At 37.7% G+C, this 19,986-nt stretch overlaps 1 protein-coding gene across 1 annotated transcript; it reads left to right on the forward strand.

Annotated features, from left to right (window-relative positions):
- The first annotated feature begins 5,191 nt into the window (after positions 1-5,191).
- On the forward strand, positions 5,192-7,557 carry LOC149381278 (uncharacterized). Its single transcript, XM_089601326.1, has 4 exons — positions 5,192-5,338; positions 5,421-5,799; positions 7,104-7,344; positions 7,431-7,557. Exons 1-4 carry the CDS (start codon positions 5,192-5,194, stop codon positions 7,555-7,557), a joined length of 894 nt encoding a protein of 297 aa, XP_089457452.1.
- The last annotated feature ends 12,429 nt before the right edge of the window (positions 7,558-19,986 follow it).

Raw genomic sequence — 19,986 nt, forward strand, 5'->3', positions numbered from 1 at the left:
TATATATATATATATATATATATATATATATATATATATATAACTGAGATTTTGTTTCCACTTCCCACGGGTTCGTCGTGGGTAAAAAAAAAAAAATGCACAGGAAACTGAAATGGCCTAAATATCAGGAAAATTATCAATTGAAAAAAAATGCCAAAAATATCGTGCCAAGTTCCAACACTACAAATGGCTTTAAAATACTGCTGAAAATCAAAACTCCAGGTTTCTTTGCCTTTAAATTAGAAAAGTCAAACACTTATTTTATAAAATGGGTAAGAGTATACATTCTTTATAAAATGGGTAAGAGTATACATTGTAAAATTTATAAAATGGGTAAGAGTATACATTCTTTATAAAAACACAATATCAACTATATTTTTAGGCAAAAATTATAATAAAAAACAGAAAAATCGAAAAGGACAAAAAAATAATTTGTATAAACAAAAATTTCCAAAATAAATCTAATTGGCTAGTTTATAAAAGTATGTAAGTAATGGCTATTTTTTTTTAAAGCAGCAAAAGCTTTGCTTTGTTGCTAGTGGGATTTGAACCCATCATCTTTATTTGTTAATTGCCATAATTTCAAGTCACTTAATTTGTGAAATTTCTCATAAAATTTTCTAGCCTCTGTCTTCCTATTAAACTCTACAGTTCTCAGAACTTAACAAATTCAATATTTATAAGAGGACCAAAATACAGATGTAATTTTCTATCGAACCATACATAAATAGCTAGACATGACGAACACGACGCTTTACCTACTCCAAAGACATCATTTCCTTATGGTGACAAAATCGACGAGGGTAAAATAACCATATCTCGAACGAAGCATAAAGAAATAACTTTCATTAAGTGAAGAATAACTAAAAATAGTATTAAATAAAGAAGACTTGATCACAACCCTAATAATAAAAAACAAAAAAACAAAAGAGATAAACCCGAACTAATGAGGATGATTATTGCAGTAATCTTGGATCCGGATGAAAGGGTCGGACTGAGCATATTCCATCTTCAGAGTCCTTTGGTGGAGAGTATCGGCGCCGGAGAAATTGGAATCGGACTCGCCGGGTCACTTATTGGGCGTTGCAGATCTGGTGGGCCCGGGAGAACCACAAGGGCTGAAAACGGGAGGGACAATCATCAACGATGTCGTACGTGACGGCACAGCAAAGAAGAGTTGACCGTCGTCGAAATCAGCCTCTTCATCTGAGACAGGCATGGCCTGAGACGCCTTAAGGACCCTGAACAACTTTTGTTTCGGGCTTCGGAGAAGCTCGTCATCACTGTTGCTGAGAACACCACCACCAAGAAAACTGTTAAAAACACCTTCATTTTTTTCCTTCTTCTTTACTCTCTCTCTCTCTATGATAATTTATCTCGCTAAGTGGTATAGAGCGGAAATAGGAAAGAAAGAGAACGGCAATTAGGAGATCGAGTTTTCATTCATCAATAGCTTCCATTATAAAGAGACCTAAAAGCCTATATATAAGAAAACCCTAATACTAATTTAATTATAGAAAGAAAGGAAATACAATAAATATAAAATTCAAATACAAACGAAGGTGATACTAAATATAATAAGATATGGCACCTAATAACTATGGTATATATAGAATACTAATATACCTACAGAATGTAACTAATAATAACTATATATATTGCTACCATATATACGTAATTATATATATAAGTAATATATATGATACATAAATATAACTAACTACTAATTATATAGAAACGATTTAAATACAAAATATTTAAGATATGAAATATAAAGAATTTCTATTGAAATATTATATTTAATAATATGTATCACCGTATTTATTCATTATATGCGCGGAGGGTCTCTCGGCTTTGATCAGAAAATATGAAAACCGAGGATGGATACACGGTTGTCAAGTAGCGAGAGGAGCACCTTCGGTATCTCATATGTTGTTTGCTGATGATAGCTACCTTTACTGCCGAGCGGTGGCGAGTGAGGCTAATAGAGTGGGGATTGAAGAGGTGGGTATGGACAGCCACTACTACAAATTAACATATTGGGTGCGGAAGGGTATTAGGTGCCACATGTCACACCTAATAGTCGCACCTAAACCAATATTAGGTGCGACATGTCGCACCGGATATTCATCCAGATGACTAAAAATTTCGCTAATGTTTAGTGGTATTAGGTGCGACATTGTCGCACCGAATACTATTAGGTGCGACAATTGTCGCACCCAATGTTTTTAAAAATTAAAGTTGTCAGCAAATTCCCTCCGAATATTTTTGGGTCTGGGAAATCATATTGGGTGCGACATGTCGCACCCAATATGATTATTAGGTGCGACAATGTCGCACCCAATATGAAAAGGGGTTATAACTCGACTGAGCCTTCTTCTTCTCTTTCACTCGGTCAAATCTCATTATCACTCTCAGTCTTCTCTCTCTCGCCGCCCGAGTCTCCTCCCTCTCCACTGCCCTCTCTCTCACCGCCGCCGCGAAGTCGCCGTCGCCGCTCTCCTTCAAATTTGCTCTCCGCCGTCCCCTTCCACTCCCCGCTCTCCCTTAATCCGCGCCGCCCCTCCCAGCCCCCCGACCAAACGCTCTCAGCTACGTCCCACCCCCTCTCTCTCTATCTCACCGTCTCTCAATCTCACTCTGTCTCTCTCTCTCTTCCAGCCTCGGCCGCTTGGCCGCCCGCTCTCCCTTAACCCACGCCGCCTCGACCAAACGCTCTCAGGTACGTCCCCCTCTCTCTCTCTCTCTGTCTGACCGTCTCTTAATCTCACTCTGTCTCTCTCTCTCTCTTCCAGCCCCGCCGGCCGTGACCTGCCTTGTCCGCCCCGCCGCCCGGACCAGCCTTGCCCGCCCCGTCGACCGGACCAGTTTCCCGCCCCGAGCCGCGCGCCTCAGCTGAGCCCTCGACGAGCCCAGGCCATCCTTGACAACAAGCCCACCCCGCGACCGTGGAGGTATGAGTTCCTCTCGTTGATTTTTTTTTTGGAACGTGATTAGTTAGGTTATAAATTTTGGATTAGTGAGATTTTGGATTGGTTAGAGATTTTGGATTGGTTAGGTCCGTTACGTTTATGTGAAATTGAATTGAAATGTTTAATTTAGTTTAGTTTTAGATTATCGTAATTATTTGAATTGAAATTGAAATTGAAATGTTTATGTGATTGTTACTTAGTAATTTCGTTAGTAAAGTTGAATTGAAATGTTTAATTTAGTTTAGTTTTAGATTATCGTAATTATTTGAATTGAAATTGTTACTTAGTAATTTCGTTAGTAAAGTTGAACTGAAATGTTTAATTTAGTTTAGTTTTAGATTATAGTAATTATTTGAATTGAAATTGAAATGTTTATGTGATTGTTACTTAGTAATTTCGTTAGTAAAGTTGAATTGAAATGTTTGATTTAGTTTAGTTTTAGATTATCGTAATTATTTGAATTGAAATTGAAATTGAAATGTTTATTTGATTGTTACTTAGTAATTTCGTTAGAAAAGTTGAATTGAAATGTTTAATTTAGTTTAGTTTTAGATTATCGTAATTATTTGAATTGAAATTGAAATTGAAATGTTTATTTGATTGTTACTTAGTAATTTCGTTAGAAAAGTTGAATTGAATGTTTAATTTAGTTTAGTTTTAGATTATCGTAATTATTTGAATTGAAATTGTTACTTAGTAATTTCGTTAGTAAAGTTGAACTGAAATGTTTAATTTAGTTTAGTTTTAGATTATAGTAATTATTTGAATTGAAATTGAAATGTTTATGTGATTGTTACTTAGTAATTTCGTTAGTAAAGTTGAATTGAAATGTTTAATTTATTTTAGTTTTAGATTATCGTAATTATTTGAATTGAAATTGAAATTGAAATGTTTATTTGATTGTTACTTAGTAATTTCGTTAGAAAAGTTGAATTGAAATGTTTAATTTAGTTTAGTTTTAGATTATCGTAATTATTTGAATTGAAATTGAAATTGAAATGTTTATGTGATTGTTACTTAGTAATTTCGTTAGTAAAGTTGAACTGAAATGTTTAATTTAGTTTAGTTTTAGATTATCGTAATTATTTGAATTGAAATTCAAATGTTTATGTGATTTAATTAGTTAAGTTAATTTCAAATAACAATTAACGATTCACTCTCAAATTCATAACAATTCACTCTAAAACTATTAACGATTCACTCTCAAATTCATAACAATTAACGAAATTCATAACAATTCACTCTAAAACTATTAACGATTCACTCTCAAATTCATAACAATTCACTCTAAATTTCAAATATTAACGATTCACTCTCAATTTTACCTCTCAATTTCCTAATAATTCACTCTTAGAAAATGAATTCTAAAGCTGTCGATGAAGTTCAAGTGCGGGAACTTAATGTTTTCCGGTTTGAAAATTGTGTGGCTTTCGGGATGATGAAGCCGATAGTTTTAGACAACGACCAAAAAAGAGGATGTCTACTTCAGGTCAGGACCCATCAGGAGGAGAGCGTGACCCCCCGCAGATGCCGAGGAAGAAGCGGGGACCAACGACTGGCGTCGTTTCTGCGAGAGCTCGTGTTGGGACCCCTGGAGCGAACACAGTTGGCTACGATAAGACTGCGCAGGCGTTCTACCAAGACGTCAGGGAGCAAAATCCGTTGATCGGGACGTTCCAAAACCGATTAGGAAACCTGATCAAGAGTACCATTCAAGTCGACCTCCCAGACTGGAATCATGTGCCTGCGCAGAGTTTGGCGGCTCTTATGAACTCGATTCATAACGAGTATAACTTCGTTTATGAACATCCCGAGAGTGGCGAGCTTGTGCCTGCAGATCCTATTCGCAACGAGATTGATATGGCTATCATTCGCGATGCGAAGAGGATGCGCCGTGGCCAGAAGTCGAGGTTGTCGCAGCTCTTCTTCAAGACATTTTGCGGGAGTAAGGATCTCGCTAAAAATGAAACTCCCGAAGGCTACAACAAGGAAGCCTGGTTGAAAGCAATAGAGACGTTCGACTCGCCGGAGCATAAGGTATGAGTTGAACTTCCGATGGTTATTCGAATTTCTTAAAATTAAACTTAACGAATTTATGTCTTGCAGGCGAAATCTCTCCGCAACCGGGAAAATTCGAAGATGAAGAAGACGAAGGCGAGACAAGGGTCGCTTAGTTTTTTTGGTCATCGCTCGAGGAACGTAAGTCTCTTAATATTAATATGCAATATACATGTGATTCATATTTTAATGTTGAAAAATTACAGCGAAGGGAAGATGAGAGTATAGGCTCGGCTTTAGCGATATGGTCAGAAAAACACCATGACGCTAAGGGATCGTGGACGACGGACTTCGCGAAGACGCAATACGTAAGTTAATTTTTTTTATTTACTATATTTGACTACTTTATTTCTTCTTATCTGATAAGTTTTTTGTGGTTTTATTTTGAAGGATCAAGTCACCGCCCAGACGATAGATATTTTGCGGCAAGCGGCGGAGCAAAACGTCGTGATCTCCCAAGAAGATGCGGAGATGTACGCGATGCGCGATGTTTTGGGAGTGCGCAGAGACTGGGAAGTCGGTTTAGGGCCTTCGATCCCAAGGTCATCGTTGGGTGTTGCCCAAACGCTAGATGGAGGCTCGTCAAGTTCGTCATCTCAGACCGATCCATTGGTTGCCGAGATGCGAGCTCAGATGGATGCCCAACAAGCCGAGCTGCAGGAGATGCGGCAACAAATCGCCTTCCTCAGCCAGATGCACAACCAGCCTCCCACGACTCCCCAACCTCCGCATGCACCGCAACCAGGTGGGACTGATCAGCAGACGCCAGGTTCCACGCCTGGTTCTATGGATTTCTTGCGAGACCGTCCTTACGGAAGCGGCGGAGCGAGCGGCAGCGCGTCAGGCAGCGGTGGACAAGGACGCGGAAGCGGTTCCCGAAGTTCTGGAAACTTATTCGGTAGAGGGAATTCTACTATCGATAAGTTTTATAGGAAAAAAAATTAGGAATTCATTTTTTCGCTTTTTTGGAAAGAATTTGTATTTTTAATTAAGAATTCTATTTTCAGAATATTATTTTTAATTAATTTAGAATTTTGTTAATTACTTTTTATTTAATTTTAAATGAATTTTAATTAATTTTAAATGAATTTTAATTTAGTTTTTTAATTTTGTATTTTTTTTAATTTAATTAATTTAGGTGCGACATGTCGCACCTAAGGTGTACTTATTCGGTGCGACATGTCGCACCGAATACCTTCTGCGACGGGTTATCCGGTGCGATGCTGTCGCACCTAATGTCGCACCTAATAAACTTTTAGGTGCGACATTTTCAGCTTTAGGTGCGACATTCGTCGCACCGGATAACGTTTTTTGTCCTAGTGAGCAAATACTTGGGTCTACCTAGCACCATTGGAAGAAATAAGAATGTGATTTTGGGTTTTCTGAAGGAAAGAATCCGGGAGAGAATTCAAAGATGGGATGGGAAACTTTTGTCAAGGGTGGGCAAAGAAGTCTTGATCAAAACAGTGGCACAAGCTCTTCCTACTTATGCCATGAGTGTTTTTCTTCTCCCCCAAGGTATGTGTGAGAAAATAGAGAAAATGTTCAACAAGTTCTGGTGGAATTAAAGTGGCAAGGAACAACGAGGGATCCATTGGGCGGCGTGGGACAAAATGTGTAAGCACAAATCTCAAGGGGGAATGGGTTTCAAGAATCTACATGATTTTAACATGGCCATGCTAGGAAAACAAGCGTGGAGATTTCTCACCAAAGAAGATTCTCTGGTTAGTAGAATATACAAGGCACGATACTACCCGAAGAACTCTTTTTTGGAGGCAGAATTTGGTCCGAATCCGAGCTTTATATGGCGTAGTATTATGGAGGTTTAGAATTTAATCAGAAAAGGCGAGAGAAGGAGCATTGGCTCGGGTAATCAGGTAAAAATCATGGGGGAACCGTGGCTTCTAAGTGATGATGACCCGACAATCAGTTCTACAAATCCCCTGCTTGAAGGAAAGATGGTCAACGATTTGATGTCGACTGATAGAAATTCCTGGAATCGAGATAAGTTGGAGAGCCAGTTCAATGAGAGAGACATAAATCTGATCATCTAAGTACCGATATGCATAACAGACATTGACGATGGCTGGTATTGGCGTGAAGAAACCTCCGGATGGTTTTCAGTGAGAAGTGCATACAAGTTGATTCAACGGGAGAAAGGTTTTTGGAGTGAGCACCAAGCTCTAGAAATCTGGAAAATGCTATGGAAAATTAAAGCGCCCCCGAAGTGTAAGGATCTCATGTGGCGAGCTTTATCAGGTTGCATCCCGACGAAGGATCGGCTCATCTCGAGGAGAGTCAACGTGAGTCCGGAGTGTGCTTTATGTGAGGAGACAAGAGAAACTGCAACTCATATACTCTTTGAGTGTTGCTTTGCGAGGAGTTGTTGGGTTGCAACAGGTCGGCATATCTTGGAGATAGGAGAAAGAAGCGCGTCTACCTGGCTGGAACAATTATGTCAAGGAGCAACGAAGAAGGAGAAGGCGGAGATTCTTGCGCTATGTTAGGCGATATGGAAAGCCAGTAACACGAAGCTGTGGGAAGGAAAAAACGTGGCAACAACAGAGGTGGTCACGATGGCGTCAACAACTCTGAACCAATGGCTGTCAGCCCAAGAAGTTAACGCTTGAGTACAGAGAAGTCCAAGCGAGGCACCAGTGGGAAACCAGAAATGGGCACCCCCTCCTAAAGGAAAGCTAAAAATCAACGTGGACGCGGCACTCTTTCAATAACAAGGCAGCTTCGGGTTTGGAATTGTCGTGCAAGACCACCAGGGAGCTTTAATGGAAGCTATTACAGGTTGTCGGACTGGAGCATACTCGCCGGCGGTTGCGGAGGCCATCGGAATCAGGGAAGCTCTCAGTTGGACCAAGCAGCGTGGATGGACTGACATAATAATTGAGGGTGATTGTTTACATGTTATCCAAGCAATTAAGGGACCCGATCCTATGGTTTATGCGTTTGGCAATATTGTGCAAGATTGTAAAACTCTCTTATTAGACGGTGTTAATGTTTCTTTAAATTTCGTTAAACGATCTGCAAACGGTGTTGCTCATTCTCTTGCGAGGGCATCGCGTTTATACCCAGATTGTATGTTCCATGAGGAGGATGTTCCTCTGGAAATCAAACTCTTGATTCAGCAAGAGTGTTGAGTTTTAATGAAGATTATTTCTTCTTTTATAAAAAAAAAGTTAATAAAATGATGACTTATATAGATTTAGAGACGCGACGGGCGGTTAACTAATTGTCAATTATATTTGCAATATATTATTGAAGACATAAGATTGTATTCGAAATTCCCGGGTATAACGGAAAATATACTTCGCTTTGTGCCTCTCTCTTAGTTATGGACTAACGATTAATTACTGACGCCAATAAATTATAATTTACTTTTTTAGTTTTTTGAGGAAGTGTTACTTACAAATATTGCTAGTTAAAAATAAAATAGATTAAAGTACTGACGGCTACTTTAACCTATTGTGACACTGACACACATGCATGTTTGATTTTTCTTTTTTACTATCAAAGGATTATATGATATCCAATGATATCAAATGATAATGACATTAGTTAATTTCATCTTATAAATTGTTGCATGGTGATTAAGTGGGCATGAAAAACAAGCAAAACCGGCACGACTAACCCACGGGCTTTGGGCGATAGGATAAAAAAAAAAAACAGGGACTCTACAGGATAGTATTCAGATAATAATAATAAAAAATAAATAAATAACACGTCGTAAAATTCTCCAAATGAATTCAAATATTGAATAGAAATGATCATATAAAAAAACTACAGAATTACACGAAGTAGTCTACTTTTTTCAATCTCCTTTTTTTTTCAAGTCTTTTCATATGTATCCCGACGGATATTTTATATTTGACTTCTTAAATACGAACATTTTATAAGTAACACGTTGAAAAAAAAACTCACTCTAATCACACTACATTCAAAACAAATTAACTCCGAAAACAAGGAGCCAAAAAAAAAAAAAAGTCATCAATAAGGCTAGCTAATGAGACTCTTCTTGTGTGGTAGAAGAACTAGACCTTGAACGAAACACATTAAAAAAAAAGTACTTTTATTACGGAAAGGGAAACAAAACATGAAAAATAAGAACAAATATAAAAACATGAAAACAATAAACCCTAAAAAAAACAAAATGAAGAAAAAAAAAATACCCTAATAACTAATGATGATGAGTATGGCAGTAATGCTGCCATAGGATGAAAACGTCCGGCCACGGGTTGGTAGGCCCGCAGTCGTCTTGGGCGTTGATGACGGTGGCGCAACAGCCATCGGTGATGTTCGATCTCTTCTGATATGCAAAATCTGTTAGCTCCACAATACACGAACCCATACGGATGAGGTCGCATGATTTCCCTTCCTCCGAGACGGGATTTTGCTGCGGCGGCGGAGGTGTCGGCATGATCAATTTTGGAATCGGAGTCGCCGGTTGACTGTTTTGGGCGCCGCAGATGTTGCGGGCCCGGGAGAACCACAAGGGCCGAAAATGGACCGGACAGTTATCGGTCACTTCGGAAATGGCGGCACAGCAAGACGAGTTGATCGTCGCCGGAATCATCGTCTTCATCTGAGGGACGCACGGCTTGAGACGCTGTACGGCATCGGAACAATTGTTGTTTTGGGCTTCGGAGAAGCCCATCATCACTGTTGCCGAGAACAACACCATCGCTACAACTATTGAAATACTCTTCATTTTTTTTTTGTTATAATACTGAATGCAAATTTCTCTCGTTAACTTGAGGCACTCATTTCCCTTAATCGCAACTTCTATATATAGAGAGAGACAGAGGCACGACGGGCAGATATTATTGAATTATATATTATTGAAGATATAAGATACGATTCTAGATTCATTTCGCTATGTGACTTCGTATAATTAACTGAATGTTTGATGACCGGATCTTTCTTTTTAGGTTCTGTAGGGAATTGTTTGTTATAGTTATTTTCATTTTCCGTATCTCGTATGAACTAGGATACCTCAAAATAAATAAATTATTAATAGTATCGCATGAACATCTCAATCCTACGTGCCTGCCGCGTGCCTATATTTCCGTCAAATAGAACAAATTATATTTTTAGTTCCAGAAAATCTTCCATGCGTTCTTTCGAAATAAAAAAAGAAACTCAATGCCACGTTAACCTATTTCGATACTTGTTGTATTTTCTTTTTGAAAAGGTATATGCCTTTATTTTATTAAATGGTTCCCTTAATTTTTTTATATAATAATGATACCCTTAATTATGCCATTTTGGCTGTGTACCCATGTACCCGCAACATACTACCAGACTAATAGAGAATGGGTACACTATTACATATCTATGATTTTAAGACATACATTTTAAGACGCTTACAGACAGGGCCGGCCCAAACTCACCGGGGGCTCTAGGCGATTCAATATTTTGGGGCCCTATAATACTAATAAAAATTTAAATTTTCAGGCTAAAAAATGTAAAGTTTTTAGAAAATGAGCCAAAAGTGTAAATTTTTAGAGTAAAAAATGTAAATTTTCTTAAAAATAGGCAAAAAGTATAAATTTCTTAGGGCTCATCCACATATGGGGCCCTAGGCATGAGCCTAGGCCGCCTTAGCCCAAGGCCGGCAGTGCTTACAGAATCGCGCGACTTTAATAAACATTTAAAGTCATCAAAAAACTGAGTTATAAAGTGTCAGCGTATATTTTTTAAGTCAAAGAATAAACGACTTCAAAGTGTAATGTAAAATATTTACTTTCAAGTCATTTCCATAATGTCTTCAAAAGTGATCCACTAATATATGAATTTTGATTTTAAGTCTTTTGTATTATGACTCTGTAGCATTTTAAAGTTGTTTTAAAGACGTCTTTAAATGTAGGCAGTCACAATTGACACGTGTAATATGAGTTATGTTCACATTTAAAGAGGTGTATATTATTGTGTCGCAATAATATAACATAACTCATATTACATCTTAAGCGTCCACTTCAAATGTGATCTCGTTCTGATGCAGTCCTCTCGGGGCAGCCTTTATTCCCTTCAGACTTAAAGTCCCCACCTCCTTGCACTCCCTTGCAAACCGCCCCTCTCCCATCAACACCCCGATCTCCGTCGTCGATTGGTTGTCTCTGCTCGTCGTAAACATTCTCGTCGTACGAGCCGGTGTGACGGTATTTCTCAGCAGCGTTTTCATCATGAACCCACCAACAGTTTCCACTCTTTAGCTCCAAGGATGGATTTCAATCGGCAAGAAATCTCTATCCACGTCCATAAGTCTCTTCAGCCCGTATTAGGGGGAATTGCTCGAGTATTACCGGCTGAAAGAGCAAGAGTCGAACATCGGCGAGCTTCAGAGGCAGGTGAAGATAAAGTCGGTGGAGATCGACATGCTCAACATCAAGTCGGTCAACTCTGGTTCTACAGGATTTCAATCTGTCATCGAAATCCTACGGCGATGGGTTCTCTCCTTGGGTTTGAATCTAGTATAATGGGTATAAAATACATGAGTATGAATATTGTATAATTTTTAATTTTTTTTTTATGTGTAGAGGCTGATTTTGTAGAACCTTACTCATACTCTATTTTTTTTTTGAAGACCAGCCTTTCACTTAATAATGCTCATTCAAAAATAGCAGTGACTGAAATCCAATTTCAAGTTGACACTAGTAACAGCATACATTCAAATTTTTAAGCTTTACTCCACAACGTCCATGTAGTACATTAACTCCGAGAAGTCTTTGTTGAGTTACAGTCAGAATGTAGCCCCAACTTCTCGATCGATCTGATGTTCTCTGAGTCTTGTTGGTACAACTAGTTAAGAACTATCTCGATAAATCTTGCACTAAGATTCGGATCGAGATATCTTGTGAGAACGCATAAAAGCAATATTTCGAAGAAAAATAAAACAAAATTTCATTAGCTCTAATACAATTGATTATATCCAAAACTCATAGGTGATAATCATACTGATACCATCATTAATTACATCAACGAATCATGCCGAATCGTTAATCATAATAAAAATCATACCCTAGATAAGCCCTTTGTTTATCTCTTGATTACTAGATACCAAAGTTACAACTGATTTATAAGACCCAAAAACCAACTGATTATAGACACCTTAGGTTAACCTATGGTGCATCAATACCGATGGATTGCCCTCCATGAAGGCTATTGTGCATGAGCTCTCTGGAGACGACAAGATGGTTTAGCCAAAGAAATTATTGCTGCCTTCGGCATTTCTGAGTGCTAAGTATTCGGTCGTCTATAAGATTGGAATTACTAACTTGCACCATATTCCCATGGCTCAAGTGTCACTTCTTCTCTAGCATGTCTTCTCTATCATATAGGTACTCGTGTTTCATTTGTCTAAAGTGAGTTAATTTTTATCACATGGTAGTTAATATGTCATTTATTTACATTAAATTACTAGTCTCTATGTTAGAGTGTCAAGTTATTTTTAATTGAGACTTTGTCTAATGCGTACTACTCTGGAAGTGTTTGCCTTAAAAATAGCCAAATGAGGAGTTTATTGTTTCGTGTGTTGTTGGTTTATTTTTTACGGCAACTTTGTTCGGCAAGATGTCTTGTAACATGCTCCAGGATATGTTGAGACATCTTGACCGCTGTGCGCATAACTGTAATTTTGGCAAGTTTTCTGTTTCGCGAAAAGTATCAAAGGAAGACTTTTTCATATAATTTCTTCACGTGAATGGGTAAGTAAACCCTATTTCGACTTCCAGAGATGTATGACCACTATAAAATAAAGCCTCTGTCCTTAGTGGTCTTTGACGCATCATTTATACAATTAGGGTTCTATTGTGCAAGACCGAAAACTAATTGTGTGGTGGATGTGGTGTGTAATACTCCTTGGCGCTATTCATCTTTAAGCGTTAGAGTTTATTTTTGGTTTTGTAATTCGTGATTGTTGTTCACGGCCGTTGTTGTTGAAGATTACCAAACACTTGGGGAGTGTTTGAGAGTGGAAGTGAGAGGATCTAAGATTTAGGGGGAACCTGAGTTGAAATTCACGGGTAGTAATAAGAAATCAACCTTGAAGCGGGGATCATTCATACAAGACCGATGTGTACTATTGACTACTTTACATATAGTGAATTTCTTTTCTACTGGGCAAATTACCCCCCAGAGTAGGTGACATTGCATCAAACTGATTTATCATTGTTTGTGTCATTTACTTTACTCACAACATTTATATTTTCCATCTATTGCATTAGAATTAATAGATTGTCACATACATTGACTCTACACTGCTGTGACATCTTGTCTCTAATTAAACTGAATTTCCAAGGAGACAATGAAACACAAGACGAGAAATGATTGGGTTATTGTGGTGGTCGTTATTGATGATGTTGCGTTTTGTCTCTACTCAATAATACTATACAATGATCCTTATAACGACCCTTCTGCTTGTAGAAAGTACACTCATCATGAGGGACCTTCAAAGCGGACTTGGTCGCGCTGCCATTTGCCGTAACGAAAACTCAAGAAATTCTAAATTCGAAATCCAAAAATATCCCAACAATCAAATTTAAGATTAAAAAATCCACGAACTCAAAATTTCAAACAGTAAAAAAAATTTACAATGAAAATAAAAACAAATTGCGACCAACCAAAATACTCGATGCAAATTTGCTAAATACAACTCGCAGTTTTGTTGTTCACCTAACAGACTTGATATCCTCAAAATCCAATTTTCACTATTCAAAACCTAACTCTGTATGTCACAAATATACTTTTCAAATTTCGTGATAATCTAACAATTGACGATATCGCAAACTCAAATTAGGCGGTGCTGGTCGGATTGTTGCGAATTAATTCACATTAATTATTTCACTCGACAGACAAACTTACATAGCTCTCATAACTCATAACATCATCTCAATTATTCTCAAACTCGTGTATACATTACCATTTTGATTATTTTTTTGGTTCTTTGTTGTAGTCGTGAATCTTGACCCTAAATATATTAGGGCTATGCTACATATTGTTCTGTAAAATTTGCCGATTCATACTTCAGTCACATCTAATTAGATTCCCGCAAAGACTCATCGTTGCAAAAAAAAAAAAAAAAAAAAAAAAAAAAAACTTGAGATACTAAGGCTCTGTTTGGTAAGTAATTCAAAAACAGTTTTTGACTTTTCAAGTCATAAAAATAGAAAACAAAAAATAAAATTGATATTTGGTTACCATTTCCTAGTAATAGTTTTTGAAAAGTACCGAAGTTGTTTTTAAAATATACAAAGAAAGTTGAAAACAATAAATCGGTGTTTTGTAAAACACTTTTCATTTCTCTCTCAACATATACCCTCTGCAGTCTGCACGTCCATGGCTCTAGAGAGAGAAAGAGAGCGTTCATAGCTCTAGAGAGAGAGAAAGAGAGCAGAGAGAGAGAGAGCGTCCGGGTCACCGCCGTGGAGAAGCCGATCGGTCGCCGGGTCGCCGCCGCGGAGAAGCGCCGCCGCAGAGAAGCCCTCGGTCGCCGGGTCACCGCCGCCAAGCCTCACCATCTCTCTCTCCTTCTATCTCCTTCTTCATCGCCGTGGAACGAACCCGGGCGCGCGACCGCCGAGCCTCATCGAGCGCGCGACCGCCGTGAAGGCTGAGCCACCGCGAGTTGGAGAGGACGCCGGCGAGTGAGAAGGTGAACGCCGAGCCTCATCGAGCGCGCGACCGCCGTGAAGGCTGAGCCGCCGCGAGTTGGAGAGGACGCCGGCGAGTGAGAAGGTGAACGCCGGAGGGGTTCAATTCCTCCAGAAACGAGGTGAGGTTTTTTTTCCCGAATTGAAATTCAAGATGTTAGAGGTTTTGGATTTGGGGCTTTTCTTAATCTAAGTTGTTTATGAGCAATTGATTGAGGTTAATGGTTGGTGGAGCTTGATAATCGATGTTGATGATTTGAAATTTAGAAATTGAACTCGAATTTGGTTGGGTTTTGTTGTTATAGCCGTGTGACTTGTCTTGGCTGTGTGTTTGTTGTGGCCGTGGGCTTGGTTTTGGCTGTGTGTTTCGGTTTGTGACTTGTCTTGGCTGTGTGTTTGTTGTGGCCGTGTGACTTGTCTTGGCTGTGTGTTTGTTGTGGCCGTGGGCTTGGTTTAGTTACTCGGATTCGGGTTATGTTTACTTTTGAATTGGTTCGGGTTTGAGATGTCGGGTTTTGGATTTTGGAATTGATACGAGTTTGAAATTGTGAAATTGACTCGTTATCGGATTCGATGACTTGATTACAGATTTGGACGAACGAGCAGGAACCGGCAGAGTCGAAGGCAACGAAGCCGGAGTTTGAAAATTTTCAAGAAAAGAGTTATCGTAGTTAAAGCTCGATAAACTCGTGAGTTTTTTAAATCGTTTAGTGCGTTTAAATGCTCTTGGATTTGATTATGTGATGTATTTCCTATATTTAAATAAATAATTTATGAAATTGTTGTTAAATTTATGTTTAAAAAAAAAATCGAGTTAAGAAATTGTTTCCATGTACCAAACAGTTTTCACTTTTCATTTTTTCAAAAAAAAAAGTGAAAAGTGTACCAAACAGTTTTTCCAGTTTTCCCTTTTTTCAATTTATCAAAAACAAAAATGAAAACTGTACCAAACAGCTTTTTGAAAACAACTACAAAACAGTTTTTCAATACAACTACAAAAATTAGAAAACAGAAAACAAAAAACAGTTTGAGTTAACTACCAAACACAACCTAAAATTTCATTAATTAACGAAAGGGGAAATTAAACATGAATAAGCAACAAAACAAAAACAAAAATAAAAACAAACTTCAGCAATAAAAGCCTATCTAATGATAGTGATTATGGCAGTAATCTAGGCATTCGATGGTAAAGTTAGACCACTTGAACGTGGGCCCGCAATGGTGTTGGAGGCCAGTCAGGGTGGTGCAGCAGCCCTCGCTGATCGTCGAATTCCTGCCATTCCCGAAGTTCAGCAGTTCTATCATGCAAGGTCTTATCGGGCTGAGGTCGCATTTTGTTCCACCGTCTTCAGGCGATGGTGGCGGCGATGAGACAGGTTTTGTCGGAATCGGACTCGGAGTCGCCGGCTGACTGTCTTCGGCGCCGCAGATCTTGTGGGCCCGGGAGACCCAGAATGACTGTAAATGGGCGGGGCACTCATCGGTCACTTCGGAAATGGCGGCACAGCAAGACGAGTTGATCGGCGCCGGAATCAGCGTCTCAATCTGAGGGAGGCACGGCTTCAGACGCCTTACGGCATCTGAACAACTGCTGTGTTGGGCTTCGGAGAAGCTCATCATCACTGTTGCCGAGAAAAACATCACCGCTACAACTATTGAAACACTCTTCATTTTTTTTTTTGTTACGTATAACACTCTTAACTTGATGTACTGATCTCTATCGATTGCAACTTCTATTTATAGAGAGAGAGAGAGAGAGAGAGAGAGAGAGAGAGAGAGAGAGAGAGAGGCACGACGGCAGGTAACTACTTTCTATTATTTTATTTGAAAGATATTAGATACGATTCGATCAAGGTGTGCACAGGAAAATACTTCGCTTTGTGACTTCGTATGATTGAATATTTGATCACCAGATCTTTCTTATAGGTTTTGTGGAAGTGTTGGTTATAACTATAATTATTTTCCGTTATGTCAGCTGCAAATATGCCGTATGAACGTTATAATCCTACGTGGCACATGCTATATATCCGTCAAGCATATAAATATCATTTTTAGTTTCAGAAAATCTTCTACATGTGCTTTCGAGATTATAAAAATAAATAAAAAAAACACGCTCACTGCTCGTTAACCTAATTTCAATACCTGTTTTATTTTCTTTTTAAGATATATGCCTTTAAATATCAATGTTACCCTTAATTTATTTATATTTTTATTTATAATAATATACATTTTAAAGAATAGGAGTCGAATAAACTCCAGTGCTATTCAATGTATGAAAGACACTCTACCTGCTCATTACCAGGTCAAAACAGGTTAGATAATACCCGTTCAATCAAATGGGTGAACAGATTACTTTCATCAACTTTAAAGGAGTGCGGATACGGCTATACAAAAATTTTACCTACTTGTTAACTTGATCCATTATATTTTTATTTATGAAATTAGATATCTCACAACTCTTTAAATTGATTTTTTGTAACTATGAATTTTAATTTATTTTAGTGCTCCCAATTTAATTTATATTTTTATTCTAAATTGTAGTTTATACTTTATATTTATACCTTATTAGTGTATCCAAGTTCATCAAGAATTCCAATAGAGATAAGATTCCTAGATAGTTCTGACACAAACCTAACATTCTTAAGCGCTTTAACAACACCATCAAACACTTCCCTCCATTAGGATCTTGGTAGTCTAGGAGACAGTGCGAATTGTGTATTATATGATAGGTACAACCTGAATGATCTATATTTTGAAGCTTTTGACTCTACTGATGCCATGAGAACTTGTCTATTGTCATAGCCATCACCAAATTTTATGACTCTTGATGGTCTTGTTGTGAAGAGCTAGCCTGATTTTCCTTGTTCTTTCTGATCATGGCATATCATTACTTCATAATGTTGCTCATTTTTTGCAGTGAAATCAGTTGATGTTGGAGTTCTGAGACAGAACCTTTTAGGGCCTATAATTTGGATTCTTGTCGGTTTTGATCTCTAAATCCATGGACTTGAGTTCTAATGGATATTGTTGTTATGTTATGTGTTGGCATATTTTTTATAGCAAGTTGTTAAGGAAAGATGTCGGACAACATGTTTCAGGATTTGTGAAGACATCAATCTCTTTGTGCGCATGCTATAATTTTGACAAATTTCATGTTTTGCAAGAACTTATAGATGAAGACTTTCCTAGTTGATCTTCATCCGTTTATGGGTACAGAAGTCCTAGATTGACTTCCAGACTTGCATGACTGCTATAAAAGTCGAGTGCTACCCCTTTAGCAGTTTTTTGACGCTTTATCAAATAATTAGGGTTTCTACATGTGCACGATTGGTGGACTGGGAAACTATTTGTTTTGATAAGAGCGGTGTAATTCTACAAACACTATTCCAGAAGTCTGAGTGTCTGTGAGATTGAGTTTTGTGATTGCGTGATTGAAGTCTTCACGTGCGTTGATATTGAAGTTGACCAAGCATCAGAGCGTGCTTTAAGAGTGGAATTGAGAGGGGTCTCAAATTCAGGGGGAATCCATGTTTGGGTAATCACTTGTAGTAATAGTTCTAGGGCATTGATTCCGGTGTTGTTCATATAAGTCATTTGTTTGTTCTATTGACTACTTGATTGTGACGACCCGGCTTTCCAGACCGTCATACTTATCTTAATTCTCTTACTTAAAAAAAATAAAGTGGGTAATTTTTTTTTTAAAACATCGTTTCATAAATTTATAAAGTTTGGACTTTAAAATAGAACAATCTTTGAAAATAACCAACATTTGAAATCTTACAAAAATATTTGATGAATATAAGAGAAATACTTAATTCGGAATTCCAAACTAAAGTAGATGGTTGGAATATTCAAAGAAAATAAAACCATAAAAATTCAACTTCAGTTTTGCAAAAATAATTAAACTTGGAAAGTATCTTAAGCATAAAAATCTCAAACCGAGTGTTTAGAAAATTTCGTAGCGGAAGTCTTTTAAATAAGTGAGCGGAACCACAACCCAACCCCTTAACCATCAAACGCCGCTGATCCACCCTCCTCACTTGTTCATTTGTTGCTTACCTACAATACGGACGAATACACATAATATGAGCTAACGCTCAGCGAGAATAACTATAACTCACAAAAAGATGAGTAATGCAATGCATGACCGATTAATTAGTGTTTTAGTTCTAACGGTGTCATGGTCTTTCGTATCATAAATCTTATTCATATTTTATTCGGGGTTCCCCTAGAGTAGTCGTACCAATTTCAGTGTACACTTTGGAAACGAACTACGAGGCTGCGACCTCCCATAGTTCGCACCATCTAATAAACATATCATATGAGAAAACTCCCTTTATGAGCCCGTAGGTCGGCTCGAGAGAATTCTCTTAATACCTCCGTAGCTCGAGGCGGTACGACTCTCTTACTTATCTTATCACTTGATTATTTGCGTTACATACAAAGATGACATATGACATAAACATAAATGAAACATGCTAATTAATAGAACATGTTATGCCAAAATTGTACTAAACTCATCATAACAAGTCATAACATAATAATCACAATTCACTCAATAACATATACATGCACATAAGAGATATCACACAATCAATCATATAACACATATTAACCAATTCAGATCACACACTCATCGTAAATTAATTTTAAACTAATCCGTATTGTAGTGAGATTATTCTCACCTTGTTTCGGGAACGTGCGACTTTAAACTATCGAATGATCGGAAAACGTATTTGCCTCGGGACCTAAACGAAAGAAAAAAAATAAATAAAGCTTATCACTAACTATCTCTAATACTTTTTAAAAAAAACATACCAGGCTTCTGGAAAAAGAATTCCAGAAACAAAAATTGGACATGAAAAGACCAAAATACCCTTAATCTAAAGTATCGGGGAAAACGTTTTCTGGAAAACAATTCTGAAAAAAATTCCAGAAGCTAGAAAGTAACTAATTGAACGTTTTCATCTTCAGTGGTGTTACCAAAATCGGATCCCAAATAACAGAAATAAATTAAAAGCATAAAATGTAAAAAGACGCTTTAAAAAAAACTTCTGGAACCTATCTGCGCACTGGTCCAAAATTTCAGTTTAGAAATAGTTCTACTAATTAAAAACTCATTAAAATTTTATCATATAACATAAACACATAAAAGTACCTTGTATAAAAATTTCATTCAAAAATACATATTCTAGGTATTTTAAAAAAAAAACAAGACCTTGCTGATTGAATCAATGTAAAACTATATGCGCACCGATGGTAAATGTTTTTTTATAAAATAAATCATTCAACTAAAA

The sequence above is a fragment of the Urtica dioica genome, chromosome 11, assembly GCF_054948205.1.
Source record: "Urtica dioica subsp. dioica isolate 48M chromosome 11, U.dioica_male_clone48M_v1_H2, whole genome shotgun sequence".
In the NCBI taxonomy this organism is placed as follows: domain Eukaryota; kingdom Viridiplantae; phylum Streptophyta; class Magnoliopsida; order Rosales; family Urticaceae; genus Urtica; species Urtica dioica.